General features: G+C 40.1%; 1 protein-coding gene across 1 annotated transcript in view; it reads left to right on the forward strand.

Annotated features, from left to right (window-relative positions):
* Positions 1-26,827, forward strand: part of SNTB2 (syntrophin beta 2) — a 99,407-nt gene continuing 72,580 nt past the window's right edge. The window contains exon 1 of the mRNA XM_023637203.2: positions 1-3,108. Coding sequence (XP_023492971.2) covers positions 2,445-3,108 — 664 coding nt within the window. The 5' untranslated portion in view covers positions 1-2,444. The remainder of the gene's footprint in view (positions 3,109-26,827) is intronic.

Consider the following 26,827-nt stretch of genomic DNA (forward strand, 5'->3'; position numbering starts at 1 on the left):
TCAATCACATGTTTAATGAGTTCCTTCTCTGCAAGGCAATATTTTTGGAATAATAGGGAATAGAAAGAAGTCGATGGGTGGTCCTTGCCTTCCTGTATTTTATAATCTACTGGCGCAAAACAGCCAAGCATAGAAGAAAATTATTCAAAGGAAAAATCCCAATGAATTGGGTAGTCAGGGAAAACTGGGATGAGATCTTGCTGGGTGGGAATGTGGCGGAAAGTGGCAGGGGGTGTTTGGAAGGAAGGATTCAGGAAATGTGCAAGGCATCACTAGGAGACAGTGAATGAGTTTGGCTGATCTGAAAGTAGCGATGAAAGAGAATGTTGAAAATTAACTTAGGAGCTGATGGAGGACCTTGTAAAAGCAGCTCAATAGTTTGGGAATGTTTTATGGCTATATTTTAAAATAATTTTTTATGTAAAAACCCCCAAGTAATCCAAATATCAGTCTCCATTACCTTCTCTCCTCTCTGGTTTAAATATTTTCTTATATAACTTACTGTCTTATATAAGTGCCCTCACTTACTATTTAGGTGGAAGATTATGACTTCCTCCAACTCTATTGACCAAAAGGTCTAGATACTCTTAGAAAGAATTCCCGGCACTTCCCTTTTGCTAATAAAGGTGTCCTTAAGGGCCCAACCCTCGGTGAAGGCATATATAAGTGTTGAAAACAGTGCTCATACTCTAAGGGATCAGCTGCCAAGTGCTCTCTAACAAGCAGAAATTTCACATAACTCAGGCCTCTGGGGGCTCATGCCTCAGCTGGAGCAAAGCCAGAAATGTCTGTGACTGCAGGTGCACTTGGGCACATCGGGACCTGCCGAAACAGCGCGCTGGCCTCGCTGCAATTGATTTAGGAGAGGGCTAGAGGGTTGAGCTTCTGCTGACATTTGCAGCTTGGGAAATCCTGCTCCATTAATTGCAAAGAGGATTCTGCTGTAATGATTTTTTTGGTAAGATACTTTTCTCATTTTGAATTCTTTCTTCATTTGGGCTCTGGGTGCTTTCCAGTCTATTTTTACGGCTTTAATTCCTGGTATAGGAGGCTCTTTGGAAGTTTCTGCCCACACATGAATGTGCATTCATAGAGTGGTACATGGACATGGCTTACAAGCTTCAACATGTACTTCGTGAGCAAGCAGGTATGCAGCCCCTTTTACAGGAATTGGTGCACAATCCCTCTGCTTGCAGTCCACCCCTCCCCCCATGAAAACGTGGGGATTTCGCTTTCACTGCTGAAGGAAAGTTAGAGGGCACCTTGACCTCATGTTTTTACTGAGATCTCTCTCAGCAGTGTGATTTCTGGACTCTCATTTTTGAGGTCTGAGGTAGGTAGTAAAGAAAAGCACTGGACCAGGAGACTGGGAGACCTCAAAGTTGTCTCTGTTTCCGCGCCGTCGGCTTTAAGCCCGAGTCTTTGGCTTTCCAGGCCTTAGTTTCCTCAGCTCTTCCAGCCCATGAAGCTGGAAGAAGCGAGTGAATTGCATCACTCACGTCTTTGGATAAAAGCCACTGTAGGCTCTGCGGTGTGCATACCGTTTCCGGGGATGCTCATCTACATTTACCCTAAAAAAGGCCATGGCCTCCAGGGTTAGAAAGTCAGATCTACAAATTCAAGTCCAAACACTCCGATATTTGATTATATGAGGCTTTTCACACTCACATCCTGCTATCTCCACCAACCCTACATTCTGTTCACGTTGGAATTCTGGCATCTTCCTAAGTAACCATCATTCTGCAAATATCTTTGAGGTTGACCTATTGTGGCTGCAAGGCTGAAGAAGACATGGTCCCCTCGCACATTATAGGCAGGAAAACAGGTAATGAATGCCAAAGTAGAGTGACATATGCTTGGATTCATGCCTCTTGACCTTTGCTTATGCAGTTCTCTCTGCTCCACCTATTCACTGTCCAGTGTCACCTCTGTGCAGCTGACCCTGGGCCCAACCAACTGTTTCTTCTACACTGCCCTCAGAGCATTTTCTACATGTCACTTAACCACATAGTATCACACTAGTTTGCTTGGTTCCCCGTTTTCCTCTCCCACTAGACCGCCAGCTCTCAGCTATGGTACGTTTTATTTAGCTCATCTCCAGGCCACAAAAGGAGCACACGGCACAGCACTCGGTAAATACGGAATGAACCAATCAATGCAAGAGTGAACGTGCAACCCAGTCCTGCAGGCTTGCAAAGTGCTTCTTGAAGCGCATTTTGCTTTCTGTGCCCAGGCAGCTCCGGTAAATTGCACAGTAGAGGTTAGGAGTTTGGGGGGGGCTGTTGGAGGCGAACGGAAGGAGATCGTGATACAGAGCCCCACTGTGCTCAGGCTGCCCACGTCCGGTGAGCAGCAAAGGACTGGACTGCGGGCAACAACTTAAGCTCCCGGAAGCGGCTCAGTCGGCCTCTCCCCGCCCCTCCGGAAGGTGGGCGTGGCCTCTCATGAATAATAAATCGCCGCGGGGGGAGGGGCCGGGCCCGCCCCCTCGGGCGGGAAGAGGGAAGCGCCGAGGCTGCCTGACTGGAATGAGGGTAGCTGCGACGACTGCGGCGGCGGGAGCGGGGCCGGCCATGGCGGTGTGGACGCGGGCCACCAAAGCGGGACTGGTGGAGCTGCTCCTGAGGGAGCGCTGGGTCCGGGTGGTGGCCGAGCTGAGCGGGGAGAGCCTAAGCTTGACGGGCGACGCCGCGGCGGCTGAGCCCGAGCCCTCTCTGGGGCCGGCGGCGGCCGCCTTCAACGGCCTCGCGAACGGCGGCGGCGCCGGCGACTCGCTGCCCGGGAGCCCGAGCCGCGGCCTGGGTCCCCCGAGCCCGCCCGCGCCGCCACGGGGCCCGGCGGGCGAGGCGGGCGCGTCGCCCCCGGTGCGCCGGGTGCGGGTGGTGAAGCAGGAGGCGGGCGGCCTGGGCATCAGCATCAAGGGCGGCCGCGAGAACAGGATGCCGATCCTCATCTCCAAGATCTTCCCGGGGCTGGCGGCCGACCAGAGCCGGGCGCTGCGGCTGGGCGACGCCATCCTGTCGGTGAACGGCACTGACCTGCGCCAGGCCACCCACGACCAGGCCGTGCAGGCGCTGAAGCGCGCGGGCAAGGAGGTGCTGCTGGAGGGTGAGCGGGGCCGGCGGGCGGCCGGGCGGGCGGCGCTGGGCCGGCCGGGGCTCACTTTGTTTCTGCCACCCTGCCCCCTTTGCGGAGCGAGCCCGCTCCCTCCCCCTCTGAGTCCTCGCCTTCCCCTCTGCTAGTGACCTGGCTCTCCCTAGACCCCGTGTGCTGGGGCTTCGAGGATGGAAAAACTGATATTCCTTGCAGGAAAAGTTGGGAGCCGCCTAAGTGTGGCTTGCAGTCCCTAAGGAAGACTCGGTAGAGAATTAGTAAAAAGCAGGCGCGCTTCAAGCCCCGCCTCTGCACGATAAGCTGACACTAAGAACTAGAGGGAGACCGAACGGCTCCAGTTCTGGAGGTCTCTCTTTGCTTCCTGAGAAATGCCGGGTTGGCATTTTCATCACTCCCTTCTGGCTCCCGGGGCTGGTGGGTCTGTTAAAAAAAAAAAATCATCCACGCCGATGCCAGCGGTATACTTGGGCAAACCACCAAAACGCTGGTTAATATATGGGAATTTAACCCATCATTGGCTCTCAACAATAACCAAAGGAGATCAGAGTACTTCATTGAAGCCAGAAAGCTGAAACAGCAAGTTTGTGTGGTTAATGAGCCTTGTTTAACAGTAGAGGCTCACGTGTTTGAACATTTACTGCCAACTAGAGTTTTGCCTCTTTTGCAAGAGACTGGTGCCAACTTCCTACCATTCACAGGCGGGCTGCTTCAAGCTTTAAGCTTTTTAGAAGCTTGAAATGTTAAATCTCAAGATGTGTTTGAATAGCTAGGCTTATTATTTACCCTAAGTGTATTTGTGATCTGTAACCTGGATCTTTTATGATGAATTTATGGAACTAAGACACAATTAGATCGCATCTGGTTGAAGGACTCATGGGTGTTGGAGGGTATAGAGTATTGTAAATGTGATCTGAAAAGCCAGTTGCTTGCTTCAGAAATTTTTGAGCCATTGGCTTTCTTTCACTGGTGATTCAGTCATTCGAGAAGCATTTACTGCTGGCTGTATAGAAGAGAATATAAAGGATGATGTGTCTCTGGTTGGGGAAATGATAGAAAAATGCAAAACATCTTACAAGCTATTGATTATGTAGTGCAAACTATATATAAATGCCAAGGGAGTGCAAAGTTAGGAAACAGTGAAAATCAAGATTAGTCAGGGAGGACTTTTTCAAGGAACTGAATCTTGGGCCAGGTCTCCAAGGAAGTGATGGACATACACAGGCAGAGATGAGTCAGGAGAGTATTCCTAGCAGAGGAAGAACAGAGGGAAGGGGTGGGGAGTAGGGATAAGAAGGAACCAATCATCAAACTGAGAGGCCAGAAGTCCATCTTGGCAAAGTGATTTTCATTTTTTTCTAAATCTTGTAAATATTTGGGAAAATATTAGTTTGCAAGTAAATGATTTAATATGCTCTGAATTCGTGTCCTACTTTTATGATATCCTATTTATGAGTCTTATTTATATCTCGCTTATACGTGGGCCTAGAAACTGCTCAGAAATTGGTGTTAATAAAAGTGGTAAAATTATAGATTGTGGCTTGTGTGGTGCATGTGTAAAAAAAATTGTTACCGTAAACGTGTACCTTGAAATTGGTCTAGCTGTTTGATTATAAATTCCTAGAGCCAGAATATTGAATGTGGTACTATTTATGTAGTACTCAGTGGTGATGGGCAGACGTTTCAACTCTTTACACCATATTTTTTTAAAAACCCAGTTTTTGTTTAGATATAATTTGAACGTGGTATTCATACCAAGTAAATGAAAAGCATGTAGTAGATGCTTCCCTGTATTCATTAGTCTAAAATAGACCACATGTGCTTTTAGGAGTTTACACATGGCAGCATAATGCCATATTTATTGAATGCCTTTTTACCTAACACACAGGTTCTACTTGATTTTCCCATTTTGTAAAAGACAAGCAGTTTTTGTCCTTATATGTGTGGGGAAGTATGAAATTACACTTTTAAGCCAAGGGATATAAAAATAAAATTACTTGGAATATGCAGAATCACTGAAAACAGTGATTTCATTGAACCAGTCAAACATTATTTAAAATCAAGAGCTGGTGTCCCATCCAGGTAGGTCACTTTTAAAATAGATTTTCTGCTTAGCCTTTAAAGTTTTGAAACTGTATTGTCCTTCCATTAGATGTCTCAAAACTTGAAAAACTGACTTAACATAGCACAGTGATGCTCTTTGTGGTGTGGGCAGGGAATTTCAGACATGTCCTCACCACCCCGAAGCAAAGGAAAGCTGTAGTCTCTGGTTGCCTGTGTTTAGGGAATTGAGCTAAATGATTCGTTTTTGTCTCATGGATTTGTGGCGATCATTCATTCATCCATCAGACATTTATTCAACTCCACCATGTGCCAGAGGTACTTGAAGATGCCTCATTTCTGCCCTCAGGAAGTTTGGAGCTGATACGAGAGAGAGAGGAAATAAGTACAGCAAGGCTAAAAGCACTGTTATTATAGAACTCTGGAGAGGGCATGCACAAAGGAAGGAGAGATCTCTAGAAAACCATAGTCGGGGTCAGAGGTTGAAGATGCCCAGGAAAAGATTGATGGAGAAGTTGAAGCTTGAATTGGAATTTCTCTTCCCCTAAGAAGAGAAAGCTGCCATCAGTTAAGAGACACAAGTGAGAGACGTTAAGAAGTTATTCTGCCCAGTTAGGGTAGAGTACAAATGACAGATGTGAGTTTGTTTCAGGCTAGTGGTTTGTAACCCCTAGGCAAGTTACTCAACCTTGCTAAGCCTTAGTTTCCTCATCTGTAAAACCAGGATGGTGATAATACCTCCCTCAGAGGTTGTTATTCATTTGACAGTTTATGTGCTGTGTGGTTTTTTAGGGACTGGGAATACAGCAGTAAACAACAACAACAAAAAGCAAAGTCTGAATGAGGAAGGTAGGACTGGGTTATGAAGGTATGCCGAGAGTTAAGGAAGACACTCTCAGAAGAGCCAGGATAACAAGTTGTTAAAATCCAAGCCTCCGTTTTACTTGAAAAGAAATACATGATAAGAATATGAATTATTTTAGGTGAACAGGTTAAGAATGAGTTTGCATTTCTTGGATGCAAGCACATTTTCTCAATCATGTTTTCCTATTTTTCTGTCATCTCTCATATAGGCCATTTTTTTATCCTTAAATTTTGAATTTCAGTTTCCCACTCCTCTGATTTTTCTTCTTTCACAAGTACTACTCAGAACCTTAAAACTTGCCATTAACTGTGTACTTGTAGTTTTGGGTAGTGACTATCATTGTTCCAGAGGTTAGGGAAGACAGTATAAAGAGTCCAGCTTAAGTTTGATATTTGAGAAAAGATCAGTATTTTTGAAGCACTTCTCATTGGAATATTGTTGGAATATCATCTTTTATTGCCTAAATGTGATTCTAAAAGTATTCTTATTAAATCTACTGAAAAGAAAATTGTTAAGCTTGTAGAGGAAGTGGACTGGCATAAAACTTAACTTAAGAATTGAAAATAATTTTTGTATCTAGAATGGTTTGAGATTTTGAGTGTCATATACAATATGGCTCTTTGTGTATGTCAGGGGACATGTAACAAATACTGCTGATTTTATTAGGCTGCTAAGTTAGAGAAGCTGGTTTGGATTCCTGCACTGCCACTTTTCTTCATTGTGTGTTAGACAAGTTGAGAATCTCCTAAGGAAAACATTTTACATTTTCTTTGGACTTTGCATGCATATTCATTAATCTGTCTCTTAATTAAAACAACGAAATTGTCAGGACATTTGTGTCCCTGTGTTTGTTTCTTTTTGTTTAACTAGCCCCTTTATGTTTCACTTGAATGATTAGACATGTTTATATGAGAAACTGTCTTTGTAACCAGATTATTTCTTACAGAGTCTCCTTCATGCTAAAATATGCCCTTCAAATTATTATCAAAATATGAAAAGTTTAATCTAATACAGAATGGTTATGAAAATTCTAATAACATTTTTAGAAACATAACCAGGCTTTAATTTGGATCTCAACTGATAACTCAGTAACTTCAGCTGATATAGTCCCTGTTCTGTAGTCCTTCCCAGATAAAGGTTACTTTACTTTGTGATCAGATACGTCTTTCTACATAAGGGACGAAGTACAGCCTGTGGCTTTGAACAGTGCTCTGCTGTTCTGAGCTGACTAACTTTTCAAGGGTCCAGTCACTGTCCTTGGCTAGGTTAGCACACTATCCTAACTGAAGAACTTCCACTAAATAGTATAATAATGCCTTATATTTTAATCAGGATTTTAAAATTATCTATGTGTTTTTATCTGTATTTTCTCATTTGACCTTTACACAGTCCTTCGAGATGGTGGGCTATTTATCTTTATTTTCCAGATGATTACAATGAAATTCAATAAAGTTAAGTGAGTTATCGAAGGTCTTAGAATTTCTCTTGATTTTTAGGGGAGAAACTTGAATGTTTCCTTTGGGCAAGAGAAAAAATCTTACCTGGAATTTATTTATTTATTATTTGCTTATTTTGAGGAAGATTAGCCCTGAGCTAACATCTGTCAATCCTCCTCTTTTTTCTGAGGAAGACTGGCCCTGAGCTAACATCCGTGCCCATCTTCCTGTACTTTATATGTGGGATGCCTACCACAGCATGGCTTGCCAAGTGGTGCCATGTCCACACCCAGGATCTGAACCGGTGAACCCTGGGCCACCAAAGCGGAACGTGCGCACTTAACCACTGTGCCACCGGCCGGCCCCTTACCTGAAATTTAAAAAGTTGTAAAGTCTCATCTTCCAGATGAGGAATTAATGACCAGAGACTGTCAAGGGTATGTTTAAAGTCACCCAGCTAATTATTAGTGAAACTTGAACTACAACCCAGTCCAGTGCTCTCTCCTTTGCATCATGCTGCCTACCTCTAACCAGTCAGTCAGATCTTTTACCATCTCCTATGTATCATCATGTTGCAATGTGTTGTGAGAGATCACTGTACAAAAGAAGTTGAAGGTGGTCCGTGGCATCAAAGAACTTAGAGGGGCTGGCACCGAGGCCAAGTGGTTAAATTCTCGAGCTCCACTTTGGTGGCCTAGGGTTTCTCCGGTTCGGATCCTGGGCGTGGACATGGCACTGCTCATCAAACCACGCTGAGGCGGCGTCCCACATGCCACAACTAGAAGGACCCACAACTAAAAATATGCAACTATGTTCTGGGGGGCTTTGGGGAGAAAAAGGAAAAATAAAATATTTGAAAAAAAAAAAGAACTTAGATAGAAATTGGTGAGAGAAAACTACCACAGAGAAAGTAATTGCTAAAACTGTCTTCAAGAGTTCTCTGAAGGGAATGATCAATCAGTCGGGGGTTGGAAGAGTTGAGTAGGACTTCATTGGGAAAGGATAATTTGGTCTGAGGCTTGTAGGACAGGTTGCTTCTCTGTAGATAGAAGGCAGTCCAAGTTGAGGCGGTAACCTGAGCAAAAGCCAAAATGAGCATGACATATGATGGGAAGTGAGGAGAATGGGAACGGACTTAGGGGAAGAAAATAAAGCTGGGTAGATAAATAGGAGACAGATTATGCGAGGCCTTGAAAGCCATTCAGAGGAATTTGGACCTTTTTCATTCTGTCAGTCAACATTTATTAAGTACCTATTGCAAGTAAGGTGTTGTGGTAGATGCTAGGAATTCAAAATTGGGGGTAATCCCTGCTCTTAAGACGAGTAAGGAAACAGTTTTAGCAGGTTGTGCTAAGTGCTTTCAAAGAGGTGAGAACGTGATGCACTGGCAGCAAAGGTAGAAGTGCAAAGGAGACAGCATGTCAAAGGTAAGAAAGTGATACATAGCTGGTGTGTTGAGAGAAGTAAAGCATGGTAAGGTATGGAAAGTGTGTGCCTAGAGAGCAAGCTGGAGAGGTAGGCAGAGGCCAGATCATCAAGGGCCTTGTATGCAGTGCCAAGCAGTTGTCTCTAAGTGCAGTTTACATTTACTTTTCAACCTGAAAAAAGAAGAACTTGAACTTTATTAATACTTAATGTATAGATGACCTGGTTCTCTCACGCAGTCTTATGAGACAGTGCCATTACACATTTGATACACAGTGTGATGTCTCAAGGGACGAGTGGAAGCTTCACAAAGCAGAGGCGTTGAGAGTGGTGACCTTACTAATTTGTCTATTATCATATTGTAACTTATTGTGATTTACTTGAGCCTAGTTGAGTGGATTTATGTTATATTATCTGCTTTTAACTAAATTAATATTCACAAAATGAACAACTGACTTAACGATTTGCACAAAGTAACCATGGATTGAAGATAATTCTAACACTGCAAGCAGTAACAAAAAGGTAGAGTAGACATTTCTGCTAGTAGGAGCTCTTCATCACATTTCAAGGTAATTATATCAAGAAATCAGCCTAAAAAATATAATTGCCAAGAAGACTATTTGAAATATGTGTTTACACACATTATCATCAATAATGAACTTCAGTCTAAGAGTGTATTGTACTTCTAATCATATAGTAGCCAATGATAGTATTACTTCATTAGGGATATATTAGTGTATTTAATTCATCTTTATCTCATTCTTTCTTGATTTCTATATTTTATATATGATTTATAATATATATGCATTAATGAATATTCATAGATTGAGGGTGTATACTCAGATTTTTACTGAGGGTGTGTACTGTCAAAAGCTTTAGGCCTGGGGAGCTGCCCATGATTTAAAGTGCTTTAAACAAGGGAGTGATGTCCTAGAAGGTTCAGAGTGGCAGATGGACTGTAGGAGCTCAAGAAATGAGGTAAGAGAAAGCAGTTAGGAGGCTGCTGTGACACCATAAGGACAGTGAGATGAGATAGGACAGTATAAAGCTGAAAAATCTAAGGAGATAGAAACAGCAGTTCTAAATGATGAGTTGGTTTGGGGGCTAAGGGAGTAGAGGATAATGCCTAAATTTCTGGCTTGGGAAACCAGATGACTATGAAACCAAAATGAATGGGAGAGTAATTAGTTCTTTGAGTAAAGGTAAGGAGTTCAATTTTGGACATGTTGAATTTGAGTTACCTGTGTGACATCCTGATGCAAAAGGCCAGTAGCCGGTTTGAAGTACAGGTCTGTTGTCAAGATTGGTGTCAGTATTGAGCTGAAGATTTATGAGATGTCAGGGTAGAGGTGGTAATTGATGCCATGAATGTGGATCAAGAGAGTGCAATTAAAAGGAGAAGTAGAACCAGGATTGAACCAGGCGGAACCCTTGCATTTAAAGTGAGAGTGGAGAAGAGGAATCTGGAAAGAAATGGTCCAGGAGGTAGGAAGAGAGTCTGGAGAAAATGGTGCAGTGGAAGGCAGGGAGGCAAGAGTTTCAAAAAAGAGGGATTGATCAGTATCTTCAGATGCTACAGAAGCCAAGAAGGTAAGAAAAGAGTCCATTGGATTTGTAATTAGAGAAAAAGATCATTAGAGTTCTCTCTCTATTTTATTTTTCTCCCTTTTTCTCCCCAAAGCCCCCCAGTACATAGTTGTATATTCTTTGTTGTGGGTCCTTCTAGTTGTGGCATGTGGGACGCTGCCTCAGCGTGGTTTGATGAGCAGTGCCATGTCCACACCCAGGATTCGAACCAACGAAACACTGGGCCGCCTGCAGCGGAGCGTGTGAACTTAACCATTCGGCCACGGGACCAGCCCCTAGAGTTCTCTTAAGAGCAGTTTCAGCAGAGTGATGGGAACAGAAGGCAGTGAGTAGACCATGCTTTTTAAAAGCTTCTCAGAAAAATAAAAGAAGCAAAGGTGGTAACTGGAGTTGAATCAAGTGTCCAAGGAGCTTTCACTTTTGTGGTTGTTTGGTTTTTATTTTATTTTGTTTTAAATGGGAAAAAATTGGTACATATTTGTACAGCAAGGAGCAAAGGCCAACAGAGAGAGGGAGAGGTTGAAAAGATAGAAGGGGTGGGGAACTGATGCAATCCATTTCTGAGCCAGGAAGTGACCTGATGGGAACAGAATTTTGGGTTGGCGGCTGTGGATGCACTGGATGCTGTGCGAAGAGGAAAGACCAAAGGTAGGAGAAACTACAGCTGTTGTAGTGAAAAGCAGTCCTAGGCAGAGGTGATAACCATTGAGGGGGGGTGGTGGTGGCACTGGGAATACAGTGGAAGATTTAATTCAAGAAACATTTTAAAGCAGATGGTTCTTGCCAGAGGAGAGCACAATCCACCAGGGATCTTTTCCTACCCAGACAGCCTCCTTCCAACTGCCTGTTCACCCAAAGATTTGCTATGTGTAAAGAAGCTTGGGCAGTGAGCCTCTGTTACTAGTACAGATGTTTGATCCCTCAGAGACATTAGGGTAGAATATTGAGAGCCACTGTTTTAAAGCAAGAAATGACAGGATGGGAGTGCAGATTGGGTATAGTGAATTATCCCTGAGATTTCTTTTTCTTTTTTTTTTTTTTGAGGAAGATTAGCGCTGAGCTAACATCTGCTGCCAATCCTCCTCTTTTTTCTGAGGAAGACTGGCCCTGAGCTAACATCAGTGCTCATCTTCCTCTACTTTATGTGTGGGACGCCTACCACAGCATGGCTTGCCAAGTGGTGCCATGTCCGCACCCAGGATCCGAACCGGTGAGCCCCGGGCCACCGAAGTGGAACGTGTGCACTTGACTGCTGCGCCACCCGGCTGGCCCCAGCCCTGAGATTTATATCCAGGGACAGTAGAAGAATGGTTATTGCCAGTGGGAAAAAATGGGATAATTGGGAGAGTGTTAAGCTTATACCATTCAGCTTCTTTATAAAGCTCTTAGTTCGTGTTACTCTGTCTGCTAGCTGTGGGGATTGAGAAGAAAATTTTTAGTTTATAAACATTACATCTAGTCACACAGCTTGAGAACTTATTCTTCCTTTAAAGGATTTTTTTTTTTCTAGATTAGACAAAGGAGCTTTTGGTTCCTCTAGAGAAATGATGGTGTGTTCAGGTGAGTTTAATATTTTGTGTCTGAAGAAATACAGTTGATTTGGTTCCTTTATTGAAGTGCTGTTCTAAGGAAAATACGGTGATTCCTTCATAAAATTTGTGTTTAATTTCAGTGTAACAACAAAACTCATGAAATAATTTTGTATATGAACAAAGTGCCAGTGATTATGGCATCAGTAGATGTGCTTTTTGGAAAGAGTAAGAGTTAGAAAACTCAAATTTTGTTTCATTTCTGTGAACTGGCTCCCAAGACATGGCTAAAATGCTTTGACATGCTATAACTGGTTAAGAATATGTGAAGTACAAATTTTTTTTATTACTTTGGCTTTTCTGCCACATTTTTTCTTTCTACCGCCTTCTGACCCTCTTGTTTTTAAATTTGCAAATTATGTAGAATGCTTTGTGAAAAGTAAACTTAATGGGATAGAGAAATGAGAAAATTGAGTCGTGTATCTTGCAATTTAATCTGTCATGTATATAAAATGTTACACCTCATACTTGGAAAATGGGAAGCTTTGATTTTTCATTGAAAGAGACTCAGAAAAATTATAGATTTATTTATTTTTGGTAAAATGAGTTGATCAGCTAACAAAAATTTTTTTAAAAATTGTGTGCCTTATTCAAGGCTCTTCTGGTCTCAACGCACAGAAACCTATTCAAGCTAGTTCAGATAAAAGGTTGGAGGTATTATAAAGATATAGAGAGTTCTTTGGAAAAGCTGAGCAACCAGGCCTCAAAAATGTCAGGAACCAAGGCAGTGCTGAGAACCACTGCTTTCTCATTCTCATGTCTCATCTCAGAGCTTGTCAGTTTCTCTTTGAGAATATCGTTTGCAATAGCTTTGTTCTAGTCCTTTTATGGTTTCATTTTTTATATTTAACTCTTTAATCTATGTAGAATTTATTTTGGCATATGATATGCAGTAGAGATTTAACTTTATTTATTTTTCCAAATAGTTAACTGATTTTCTCAGCATTATTTGTCAAATAATCTGCTTGCGTGCATTGTCTGATAGGTTGATGGGGCTGCCTGGAGTGCCATGTGGGGAAAGCTTCCAAAGCCATATCTGAGTTCAGCAGGAAAGCTTAATTAGTGATGTCTGCAGTGAGTCTGCAGGGGTGAGATAGAATATGCGTGCTGCATATCTGGCACCGCAGGTGTGACCTGTCCTTTCCTCATTGATTTGCAATGTACCTTTTTTATATAATTTAATTTTTTATATTCTGCAGTCTGATTCTGGATTTTCTGTTCTATTTGAATGTTTTGTAACATTCCACACTGTATGTTGTACCTTTTTTTTTTGCTGAGAATGATTTACCCTGAGCTAACATCCATGTCAGTCTTCCTCTATTTTTTTAGTACGTGGGCCACCAGCATGGTGTAGCCACTAGCAGAGTGGTGTAGGTCCGCGCCCAGTAACCAAACCCAGGCCGCCAAAATGGAGCGTGCTGAACTTAACCACTAGGCCACCATGGCTGGCCCAGTACCCTTAACATTTAGTATCTGATAATTCAAGTGGACTATACCAGGCAAGAAAAATTTGGAAAATAACAATAAACAGGTGCAGGCTGTTATAGTTACTTATTTATCCAGATAAATTTTGGAATGATTTTATCATTCTTACAAAAAAATCCTTTGAGATTTTGATTGAAATTGTATTAAATCCGTAAATTAATTTGAAGAGAACTAATGTCTTTGTAATGTCTTTTTCCAATCATCCTGCCAGAAATACTGGGCCTCGCTCATCCATGTTCCAATCATTTGGCAAGGAATATGGGATGTTCCAATTGGCCAGGCCTATATCAGGTACTCACCTTGGAGCCAAGGAATAGGGCTCCACATGAACTGAAAGTGAGGATTTCTTAAAGGATAATCAAGGTGATGTTACCAGAAGAAGGAAAAATGGATACCAGGCAGACAGAAACAGCAGATGTCCCCTATAGTGTTCTAAAAATATCAGAAGATGGTATTAGAGATTAATGAGAGACTACCATATTGGTTAAGAGATTTAGAAACTTTATAGACAGCTGTAAAAGGAAAGCAAGAAGAATAAATTTGCTTGGGTACAAATGAGCCAGTTGGAACTTTTCAAAAACTCTTGACACTTTAAAGTGAATAGTAAATTATTCTCAGCACTTATTTTAGTGGCAGTTTGGATATCACTTTTGTATGAATTTCAAGCAACTTCACAAGCATGCATTACGATGATCATTTTATAACTGGAACAACACCATATAAAGCTCAGGGACAGGCCTTGAAGTTAGAGATAGATTGGAATGGAGAAAAATCTTTGTGTATCAAAATAAGCATACACCATTTTTTCAGTAAGAATTATTTTGGTTGGAGAAACCCAAACCAAACTAAGCAGAAGTGGAATGTATTGCCTCATATAACTTAAGACTGGGAGTGGATCTAGCTTTAGGTCCGGAGGGATCTAAAGGCTCAAATTATCTTGGCTGCAACATCTCCTGCTGTGGAGAGTCTAATTCTGTGTAGTCAACTCAGATGGTGCCACAGTTCTAGGAATATATTGCCCTAACTTAATAACCCCTGTGAAAAAAGAAGTTTTTCTTGTAGCACCCACATATCAGTCTCAGGAAGGACTGTAATTAGCTCTGCTTTGTCTACCACTTAAAACAATAAATAAACAGTGATACTATTGAGAGCTTACTCTGCTAAGCTCTTTACATGCATTATCACAATTTATTCTTTTAATAGCCTTGTGAGGCAGGTAGCATCATGCCCATTTTAAATATGAAGAAATTGAGGCCTGGAGAGATTAAATAATTTGCCCAAGGTCACAGTACTTAGGTGGTAGAGGCATAGTAGTTACTCAGATTTATCAGACTCCACAGCTCTTGATATTTACCATTATAATAGACTGCTTTGTGGATGGATCAGTTTAGGTTAAGAAGCTAGCAAGTCTAAAGACCAACAGGATTTGTTGTTGTAAGTGGCTTAACATGCAGGAAATTGTGCTCTGGATTCTGTGTTGCTGTGTGTGTTTGGAGGTTATCATTAACGTCTCCCAGTCTTTTTCTCTGATTTTTCATCCTGGGCACAAATAGTTGGCTGTATGTGATTAATCAGTTCATACTGAATACCCACACTCTGCTAGGCACTCTGGGAGAAATGGAAAGAAAATATGAGCCCCACAGGCCCTCCTTTTAAGAAGTACCCAAGATGGGTTTATAATGCTGATAAACTGTACATAAATTAACCCAAATTATTTTATACAAGTGATAGAAAATGCTGAGAGAACTTGGAATAAAGGAGCAACTAATATTAGGAATGTGTTTTGGGTCAGGTGAGAGAAGGGTAGGACATGGAATGGGAGTGAGAGGTATGGAAGACAGAGGTAGTATATGTGAGGCAAATGGCATGTCCAAAGGGCGGATGGGAACAAGCAAGTGATGTTCAAACTCCAGCAAACACATTTGATGAAATAGCTGATTTCCAAAACTCTGGAGTAATAACTTAATAATTTTAATGTTTTATTAGTAAAAACAATACAACTGACTTTTTAGATATTCTCATAATGATTATATTTATCTGCTAACTGCTTCGTAAAGCAAAAATAATTTTTCTTTTGTAATTATTCTAGCCAAACATATTTTTGTTAGCTCTTCCATTTTTAATATATTACTATGTTATTTTATTTTTGGAAACATCACTTTTAGCAAAGTAGCATTCTCCAAACTGTATCTACCTTTACAAATAAATGTCTGCCCAAATGAAACCAATCTGTTTCACTGAACACTGAGTGACTCGGGTTTACCTTCTTATTTGCTGTAATTGTTGGCAAGTAAAGGTATTTAAATTGTTAGCTGTTTTCATTGCAACAAGGGCTGTCTACAATTTAGAAAACCACAGTAATGTATACTATATTTTAGAGTGCTAAGGATAAATATTATGTATTAGTCTCTTTAAAGATTATTAATACGTTCTACAATAAAACTGCATTTGTTTTTACAGTGGACATAAAGTAAAAATAGTTGAAAAAATTAAGCTGGTTCTGGACAAATATAAATTCTTGTACAAACAACAAAAAAAGACTAAAATGAGTTTCTAAAAATCACTACTCACCACAGATGTTTTAATATTCATCTCCTTTGGCCATTTACAATGTAATAGAGTTGATTTTTGTACTTGTTAATTTCATTTTAGGATACAGAGTAATGACAGTACTCACAAGATTAGTATAAAGCATTTATTCTGGAAAATAAGGAAATGAAATAATTTTAAATGCTGCCAAGCTGGTTTTTAGCATCCACATCTGGCAGGTAGTCTCAGACAGCCATATTTGTATGTATATTTTTACATATGTATTTTGACAAGAAAAATGTTGTCCTCGCATATCTTTCCTCTGCTTCTCTCCAAGGAGATTATGGTTCAGAGAAAGACCTAGTCTGCTCTTATTCCTCTACCACCTACCAATTTCCTCCCACTATTCTCTTTTTATTTCTCCTATTTCCTCCTACTTCCTCTGTGCTTGAGTCTCAAAAGAACTCTTTGGGATCCTTTAAGCATCTCCAACCCTCGGGATATAGTTACAGAAACTACCTGTCTTCTGGTACCAGAAATACTTTGGTTCCAAACTGAAGCGTGAGAGGACAAGATACCTGGGAAAAAATACAGCAAAGCAGTTCGGATGCCATTAGCTCTCTATGTGACCTTGGAAAAATAGTTTCAACATTGCAAGACTTACATTTCTTATCTATTAAAAATAAGATGCCTTCCAGTTCTCATATTTTATAATTCTAAATATGAGATAGAGAATGAAAAGTTGTAGTTAATATAGACTATCTACAAATACATGGATTGTCAGAGAATTAGAATATAACCAAATTATTTTTAACAGTAAAACTATTCTAAATATAATTGAATCTTTTTTTGATCATTCAGATGGAACCTCAGGATTTGTAATACCTTATTGGGAACTTTATTGTTGTGAAAGATGCACAGAAGTGCCAGATAAGAGATTTCATGTTGTAGGTTTGCAGATAAATCAGCTTTTGCTTTTCTACCTTTGATTATAACTAGTAACTAACCTCTTTTAGACCAACACGAGCAGCATCTCTAAAGCTATCTTTTTCTCCAAATGGAAAAGAATCAGGGAAGAAGGAATATTGAGCGATCTAGATTGCAATTAATTTTGCCACTGATTACTGTGTACCTTGAGGTTTCTTCATTGTTCTTTAGTGAATGAGGGCAAGACTCTCTTTTTTTGTTTGTTTGTTTGTTTTGGGTTTTTGGGGGGGTTTTTTTGAGGAAGATTAGCCCTGAGCTAACATCTGCCACCAATCCTCCTCTTTTTGCTGAGGGAGACTGGCCCTGAGCTAACATCTGTGCCCACCTTCCTCTGCTTTCTATGTGGGACGCCTGCCACAGCATGGTTTGCCAATCGGTGCCATGTCCACACCCCGGATCTGAACTGGTGAACCCCAGGCCTCCGAAGAGGAACGTGTGCACTTAACCACTGCGCCACAGGGCTGGCCCCAGGGCAAGACTCTCTTAATGAATATTGCAAAGAAAGGCCAAAGTCTAAGACTTAGATACCAAATAATTCCTTCTTCTTTGCACTTTTTAGTGTGAAAAATCAGGAGAAAGAGGGAAATTATTGATATAAATATTTATTTATGTTGGCTATTGTTGTCAAGCAAATTTACTCACCATGATTTAGGAATTTAGATGTTAGGAATATTTTGACAAGGTGGGGAATCAATTTCATTTGCAAACACTTTAATTTATTCTCTACTAGCACTAGCACACTGGCATGAAATTATTTTCATTTCAGGCATTCTGCTCCTCTAGACTGTGTTCTTGGCACCTAGCACGGCGTCAGTCACATCACTGGTGTTATGAATGTTTGTTAAGTGAAAGAAGGATGGAACATACAGGGCATCAAATCTCAAGTATAAAAAGGTCATTTACAATATAAGTGACCTAAATAAAAATGCTCTTGCAATGCAGTTTATTTTTTAGGCCCATGGAATTAAAATACAAGAAAAATAACAAATTTGTTATATGCCAAATTCAGGATATGGTTACTGCTAGGGCATGAGGAAGATGAATGGAGTCAGGGAGAGGTTCATGGGGACTTTTTGTTAGGAAACCAAACTGAATGAATATGACAGAATGTTAAGATTGATAAAGCTGAGTTATGTGAATATTCATTATATTGTACTGTATAATTTTTAGCATATTTTAAGTATTTCACAGTTTTTCGAATTCAGGTCAAATTAAAAAGTTGTCCAATTTTTCTTTATGCCAGATCACTTAACTGTCACTTTGATTAATTCTGACTCCTTAACATTTTAAAAAATTGAAGTATAATTAACATACAATAATATGTTTTTGGGTCTTCAGTTCAATGAGTTTTGACAATTGTATACACCTGTCGAAACACTACATAAGCTATAGAACATTTCTGTCACCCCCAGAAGTTTCCCTCGTGGTCTTTCTGGCCAATTCCTCTCCCCACTCCCACACCAGGTAACCACTTTCTCTTTTCTTTCACCATAGATTAGTTTTGTCTATTCTTCAAATTTATAGGAATGGATTCATACAGTAGGCACTCTTTTGTATAAGGCTTCTTTCACTTAACATCATGTTTTTCTGATTCATGGTTGTTACATGCATCAGTAGTTGATTTTTTTTTAATGCTGATTAATATTTCATTATACAAGTATTCTATCATTTTCCCGTTGATAGACATTTGGATTGTTTTCAGTTCTGGATGTTATGAATAAGACTGCTATGAACATTCTTGTTCACTTTTCTTTTGTGTGAATGTATGTTTACATTTCTCTTGGGTGAATACTTAAGAGTAGAATTATTGGTTCATAGGGTAGATGCATGTTTAACTTTATAAGAAACTGCCAAACAGTTCCTTAGAGTAGATGTACCATTTTATACTGCAACAACAATGTATGAGTTCCAGTTGCTCCACATCCTTGCTAATTATTAAATGTTATTAATCTTTTTATTTTAGCCCTTTTAGTAGGTGTGAAATGGTATTTCATTGTGGTTTTTAATTTCCATTTCCCTGGTGAATAAAAATAAGCCACCTTTCCATGTGTTTATTGGCCATTCATATATCTTTTTTTAAATTTATTTTTTATCTTTCCTTCTCCCCAAAGTCCCCCCGGTACATAGTTGTATATTTTAGTTGTGGGTCCTTCTAGTTGTGGCATGTGGGAGGCCGCCTCAGCAGTGCTAGGTCCACGCCCAGGATCTGAACTGGCAAAACCCTGGGCCGCAGAAGCCGAGTGCGTGAACTTAACCACTCGGCCATGGGGCCAGCCCCCCGTTCATAGATCTTAAAAAGTATCTGTTCAAGTCTTTCATCTACTTTTTTACTGGGGTGTTTATCTCTTTATCATTGGTTTGTAGAGCTCTTTATATATTCTGGATACAAGCCTATTGTCAGATGTGTGTGTTGTGAATATTTTTTCCAGTCTGTGGTTTGTCTGCTCATCTTCTTTTTTTTTTTTTTTTTTTTTTAAAGATTTTATTTTTTCCTTTTTCTCCCCAAAGCCCCCCGGTACATAGTTGTGTATTCTTCGTTGTGGGTCCTTCTAGTTGTGGCATGTGGGACGCTGCCTCAGCGTGGTCTGATGAGCAGTGCCATGTCCGCGCCCAGGATTCGAACCAACGAAACACTGGGCCGCCTGCAGCGGAGCGCGCGAACTTAACCACTCGGCCACGGGGCCAGCCCCTGTCTGCTCATCTTCTTAATGGTGATGAACTGAAATTTTTTCTTTCATGGTTACTGTCGTGGGTCCTGTCCAAGAAGTCTTTGCCTACTTCAAGGTCACGAAGATCTTCTATGTTTTTTTCTATAAGCTTTATGGTTGTGTTTCAAGTTTAGACCTATGGTCCATCTTGAAATTAATTTCTTATATGTTGACTATTCTTTACTGTTCCTTTACCCTCGCCTGATTGATAAGGTTCTTCTACCCTAAAGATCCTTATTTTTTCTCTTTGGGGTGTCACGGCAGAAGACTGCTCTGTAACTTTTACCAAACACTTTACTAAACACTCCTGTCACCTATTCACTTATGTGTATTCCCTTTTCAGTGATGTCTCACTGAAATCTCAGACAAATTGAATTGTCTTTCTCTGTTTTTTAAAGTTACTCCCATCACACTTTCAGGGCTTCCAAGGGCCTAGTTTTAAAGCAGAGTATTCAGGAAAGCCATAGGAAAACAGCATCCTGGCCTAAAAGTTCCCACCTGGATGATGAAGTATTACATGTGAATGCATGATTATTTAAAGAATTTTGATATCTCCTTTACCTTTTATTTAAGCATCTTGTACAGTATTAGCATTGTAATGGTATTAATGTCACAGAGCTAAAAGGACTACTTGTTAACACTAATAAATGGGAGAAAATGTACTAAACTCAAAGTTGCAGTCTTAGAATTTGTCAGACTTTCTTAAATGCAGATCCATACTTAAAACAGCAGGCTAACTTATTTTTGCGATGTTGATGTGGTGAGTGAGGTAGGGGGTAAGTGGCGAAATAGAAAAGATTAAGGAGGCATGAGCATAAAATCCTTTATTTAATACTGCTTAGTAAGATATTCATTTTATCCATTTGAAGAAATCTAAAATTCTTTATGAGAGGAATATATTTTTAAGTTGGGGGTGGGGAACTGTTGCTAAATCATTGGGTATTAACCTGTTACTATACCGAGTATGGCTGAAAGGAATGTTAATCCTGTTAGATTCTATTTATTGTCAACAACACCACTCCAAAAGAAAAAAACACCCTGAGAAATTATTCTCAGATTTTCAGAAAAAAGTTTGAACGGTTATTTTAGATTTCTTATTTGGAGGGCAATAATCTTGAGTTTGGTTAAAGCATTTTCTATGAGCAATCAACTCTTAATCATTCATGTGAGATTGATCAATTTTGCTGCTTATTTTCCTAAAATATTTCATCTCAGTCAGGTTTCCCGTGCCCTCTCTGGTTCTAGGTGGAGAGTGAATTGCCACAATCTGCTGCATTTACCATGAGAAGGAAGATGAATTTTATTATTTGCGTGAGCAAAATGTAATTAGAGGTAAAGCTGCTGCGACAAAATAACAACAAAAAACCCTGGAGATTTAAATTATTTTTGAAATATCCGCTATTGTGGACTCTTTGTTATCTTTCCACTAGTGAGAATGGTGGAGTTAGAAGTCTTGACCCCTGTAGAATTCTGCTTCTTACATGTTTTGAATTTGCTGGCTGTTCTACATGCCTTTTTCATGGTGTTGTCCCAGCAGTAGGAGGAAGCTGTACAGCTGTCATGGGCCAGTATAGGCACAGCCTGCGAGCTATAGCAAGGCAAAAACTAGGGAATCAGTGGCATATTATGGTCCCGGAGAAAGTACAAGGTCCGGAAAGCTGTTGGTCAACAAAATAAGGTGATCAGAACAGGCCAGGCTTGTCTGTCTTTCAGGACAAGAAAAAGTACTATTGAGCAGAATATTCTCAAGTGAATCTATGCCAGTGATTGTGATGTATTGCAGAAAGAGCATTGGCTTTGGAACCAGGGAGACCTAGAGTTCTGCATGTCAGGAAAATAACACTTTTTAAGCTTGTTTCTTTTTCAGACAAATGACTGTGGATGTTACATAAAATATTTTATATAAAAGTGCCTAGCACATAATAGATGTTCAAAAAATATTAATCTCCCTTCCCTTCTAAACTTCATATTTGGATGGAAAATTGTTTCAGGATCTCATTATCCCTCTCTGGAGAAACTGGTGCTAGCTAGTTTAGGAGCAGATCAATGAAGCAAGGCGAGCTGATAGGGCCCTGATTCATCTTCCTCATATATACCCAGTGTTTAAGCCACCTGTTCCTATAATTTCAGCTATTACCTGAGTATAATGTTTAGCTACATCTTTTTGTTCCCAGCCTTTCTGTGATCCCTTAACAGCATATCAGATTTAACCATGACCTAGGCAAACTTCTTTGCAATCACTTATTATTTGATTATGAGGCTATAGCCTCTGGCCCTGTCCCCTCTCTTCTCTTTGGCTAGGAGGCTTTCTCCTTGTTCTTGTCCTTTCCCAATTTTCACTCAAGGCTTATAAAGAAAGCAGGAGTAACTCCTCACATCTCCCCAGTTAGTAGGCATTATTTTGAACAAACAAAAATTCCTATCTTTGAAGAGCTTATAGTGGAAGGTAGCATCATGGTTACTATCATACTAAATGTAGGTCGTGAATTTTACGCACTGTCGAAATTTCTAGAAATAATGTTAGTTAATCTTTGGATTTTTACCTTTTGTTTTCCATTTAAAACAGTTCCTCTAACCCTTTCCTTCCTTCTCTAATTTATTGCAGTAGGCATGTGTTATTTATTGAGAGCCTCTGCTTAATATTGTCTTGCAAGCTAGAGACTGATGAGGACTGTCCTTTGCTCAAAGATGAGGACGCAGAAGTGGATAGCATTGCTACTCAGCTGCATTTGCTTCCATAGTTTCACTAGGAGCACCAGAAATCTCTCACCTGGCACCAGATTCATTGGGTTGTATGCCATCAGGTCTTATTCCATATATGGAATTTATTGCTCCTCAAAAGAAAAACATGTTGAGACAGTAGTTTCTAAGAAGTCAGACTTTGCCACAATCCCTTTTAGACGTAGCACCTCAGGCCTTTCCTAGCTTAGATTTAAAATTCTTTCAGAAGCACAAATTCTTCACAGGGACAGATGATTCATTAATTTTGCTCTGTGGAAAGAAAGGATCTCAAGTTAATACATGGCCCACAATCTAAATGAACTGACTACAGATTTAAGCTTTGGGAAACCTAAAACATTTAAGAACATCCAGTCTTAAACTGAAGCAAGGTATATTCAGATGTTCTACCAACATATGGAAATCTGCAGCATCAGCCCCTTCAATAATCCATTTCAATTGAATAGTCTGTGGTTTAAACAAGTATTTTTCCACTATCCTGTTTACCACATCTTTCTTGGCATCAAGATTGCCTTTCTACTTAATTCATGTCCATGTCGTTAGTTTGACTGTCGGGTTGAATTCAGTTATGGAAATGGAAATAAAAATTATTTAGTGATGTTACTACTGTGTTGTTCACATATGGTCATAGTATTTATATACTGATGATCTTGGTTTGTTTCCCTGAAGTTATATTTTTAATTGTCTGTGTACAGAGGTGGACCGCTTAGCAAAAAGGGAATCCTCACATGCATGACCCAGTTGACTTTCTTAGAGTTCAAGGGAAGTAATATTAATCCTTTCTCGATAGTTGCCCTCAATTCCATCCCAGGGGAGAGATTGTTACCAGGATTCATATTTTTCAGATACTTCTTGTGACCCCTAGTAAGGCAGGGAGAAAGACCTCCAGTTTTATCTTTCCTGTTTCCTTCCCTCTCTTGCCCACTGATCCTTGGGTGTGTGTTCTGGCTTGTTTGGTGGATGTAGCATAATGGCTTTTTCTTTTAATTGGGTAATATTTTCTTTCCCATTTTGTCTTCCCGCATCTAGCATCTCCAGCTACTTCTTTCAAATTTTACACACATGGCCCCCTAGCAATCCCAAACAAAGAATTTTAATGTTCTGGTAACTTTAGATGACTTTGAGAGAGGAAAAAGTGGAATAAGTGTCTTTTCCTCAAATAAAACTGAAGTTTCTAATAATGCTTCTTAAAAATACTTAAATGTAGGGGCCGGGCTGGTGGCGCAGCGGTTAAGTTCACACGTTCTGCTTCTCAGCAGCCCAGGGTTCGCCAGTTCGGATCCCGGGTACGGACATGGCACCGCTTGGCGTGCCATGCTGTGGTAGCCGTCCCACGTATAAAGTAGAGGAAGATGGGCACAGTTGTTAGCTCAGGGCTAGTCTTCCTCAGCAAAAAGAGGAGGATTGGCAGCAGTTAGCTCAGGGCTAATTTTCCTCAAAAAAAAGAAAAAAAAATACTTAAATGCAAATGGTTGTATTTAAGTATTTCTAATGTGTTAGAAAAAGAATCCATTATATATCCATATAATCCTATCTTTCCATTCAGGTTCTCTATGCAACTATGCTTGTTAGAGAGTGTTGGGAATATAGGAAGCCACTCTTGATTCCTACCTTTTAACCTCTTGTTTAGCAATCATTATTATTCATCTTTCCGGTAAATGATACTATTTGGGTCAGATGTAGGTAATTAATCTCCAACTTCCCTAGGAAAATATCTTCTGCAAGCATTTGTTTGTTTATTTTTTGAGGAAGATTAGCCCTGAGCTAACATCTGCCAATCCTCCTCTTTTTTCCTGAGGAAGACTGGCCCTGAGCTAACATCCGTACCCATCTTCCTCTACTTTATGTGTGGGACACCTACTACAGCATGCCAAGCGGTGTATAGGTCCACACCTGGGATCTGAATTGGCGAACCCCAGGCCGCTGAAGCGTAACTTGTGAACTTAACCACTGTGCCACCGGACTGGCCCCTGCATTCGTTTGTTAATAAGGAATTGGCTGCATTGTTATTAATCAATTTTTAAAAATAACTTTTTTATCACAAAATAATCAAGTACTTTAAAAAAAATAATCAATAAGAAAGTATATAAAATTAAAGACTCCCCTTTTCCCCAGACTTTTTTTTTTTAAAGATTTTATTTTTTTCCTTTTTCTGCCCAAAGCCCCCTGGTACATAGTTGTATATTCTTTGTTGTGGGTCCCTCTAGTTGTGGCCTGTGGGACGCTGCCTCAGGGTGGTTTGATGAGCAGTGCCATGTCCGTGCCCAGGATTCGAACCAACGAAACACTGGGCCGCCAGCAGCAGAGCATGTGAACTTAACCACTCGGCCATGGGGCCAGCCCCCCCCAGACTTTTTTCTGATTATACAGTTTCCTTTACTTTGGATCATTTAGGCTATGTTATTATACTCATAGATGTACATTCATTATATATTATAATGATGATAGTGATTGGAGAGCATCCTGTGTTTTCATACTGTTCACAGTGATCATTTAGGGAGGTTACCCAGAGCCCTTTTATCTACTATGCATGTACTTCTGTAATGTTAAAATGTTTACAGAGTGCACAATTCCTTTTGTAATTAAAAAACAATAAAGATAAAATTGTTTTAAAGCAATGAAAGAAAAAGAAAAGCTTAGGGTAATATTCGGAGATACTTTGGAGAGGAACAACTTCTGCTTTCTTAAGTACATGCCCAATAGTGTTTGTGTGTGTATATTTATGTGAAGGTTGTTTAATTAACCATGTCAAATGTAAACATCCTAATACTATTTAATCTTTCTTTAGCTACTCTTCAATATAAACTTGAAATAAAAGAAACAAGTTGAACTGAAAAAGATTTCCTATGTGGATTTTTTTTGGTAAAGATTGGCACCTGAGCTAACAACGGTTGACGATCTTCTTCTTCTTTTTTTTTTTCTGCTTTATCACTCCAAATCCCCCCAGTACATAGTTGTATATCTTAGTTGTGGGTCCTTCTAGTTGTGGCATGCGGGACGCCGCCTCAACGTGGCCTGATGAGCAGTGCTGTGTCCATGCCCAGGATTCGAACCAGTGAAACCCTGGGCCACTGAAGCAAAGCAACCTAACTTAACCACTTGGCCACAGGCCGGCCCCACAACAACCTTTCTATAGCAGGCCACTGCTTTTCACCTTGAACTCAACACTCTAGCCTTTCCTAACTGCTTATATTTCTCTGAATGTGTCATGTTCCTCCTTGCCTCTATGAGGTAACCCCTGCCAGGCTCGCTTATTTTCACCTTGTCTGCCTGGGGCACTTGTGCTTATCTTTCAGTGATCAGGGTCGCCTTTGTGAAACCTTTCCTGACTGACTCCATCCTACCCTCTCCTTTCAAAGCTGAGCACTCTTTTATCTTACCTTTTTTTACTTTTTATACATGATATATATATATTCTATAGTATTGCTTAATATACTGAGAGAATTATTTGTTCATTGGTAAAATATAGTAGTGTAGTTTACATGCTTGGTCTTTCTTTTCATCTTTGTTATTTAATGGCAGAGTGGCAAGTTTTTTATCTTCTCTAAGACCTCAGTTTCCTCATTTGTAAAATGGGAGTGATAATGTACCTATCTCCTAGGATTGTTGTGAGATTAAATGAAATTATGCATATAAAAGAAAACACTAACACTGTTTTTGGCACATACTGAACATTAAATGAGTAGTGAGGATGATGATTGCACAGTTGTGTCCTCTGTTATATTTTGAGCTTCTTGAAGACATGGGATGTGTTTTATTCATCTTTCGTTGCCTAGTATTTTGTCTGTGATAGGTTTGATCAGCAAATGCTTATTCAATGAGAAAATTACTGTCCAACACCATGAGATCTTTATACCTACTTTCTGTACTTTCTGCTTCCTTTCTTCTCATTCCAATGGGCTGTACTATGAGAAATACTATGATTTTAGGGTTTTTATACAGTGTATTGTGGCTTCAACACATATAGAAGTCTAATAATCTGTTGTTCCAGTTAATTATAACTTATGCTATGTTTAATATTAGAATAGGATTTCTTGACTTAAGGTTCACAGAGGTTATGTTAACTATCCTACCACATTTTTGGATGTATGAAGTGCCGTAAGTTCTGAGAGTTATTTTATGTGAGAACAGGAAACCATGGTCTTTTCTCTTAGGGAGGGTGTCGAGGGTTGAGAAAGAAGACAAGAAAAGTGACTGGACTCTTCTAATTTTGCACAAGCCTGGGAAGCCCAACACAAGTTTTTTCAGAGATTTCCAATTTATTTTTAACCCAGATAGAAAATGGAGAGATTTCCTATCAAAGAA

This window comes from Equus caballus, chromosome 3 (genome assembly GCF_041296265.1).
Source record: "Equus caballus isolate H_3958 breed thoroughbred chromosome 3, TB-T2T, whole genome shotgun sequence".
Lineage (NCBI taxonomy): Eukaryota > Metazoa > Chordata > Mammalia > Perissodactyla > Equidae > Equus > Equus caballus.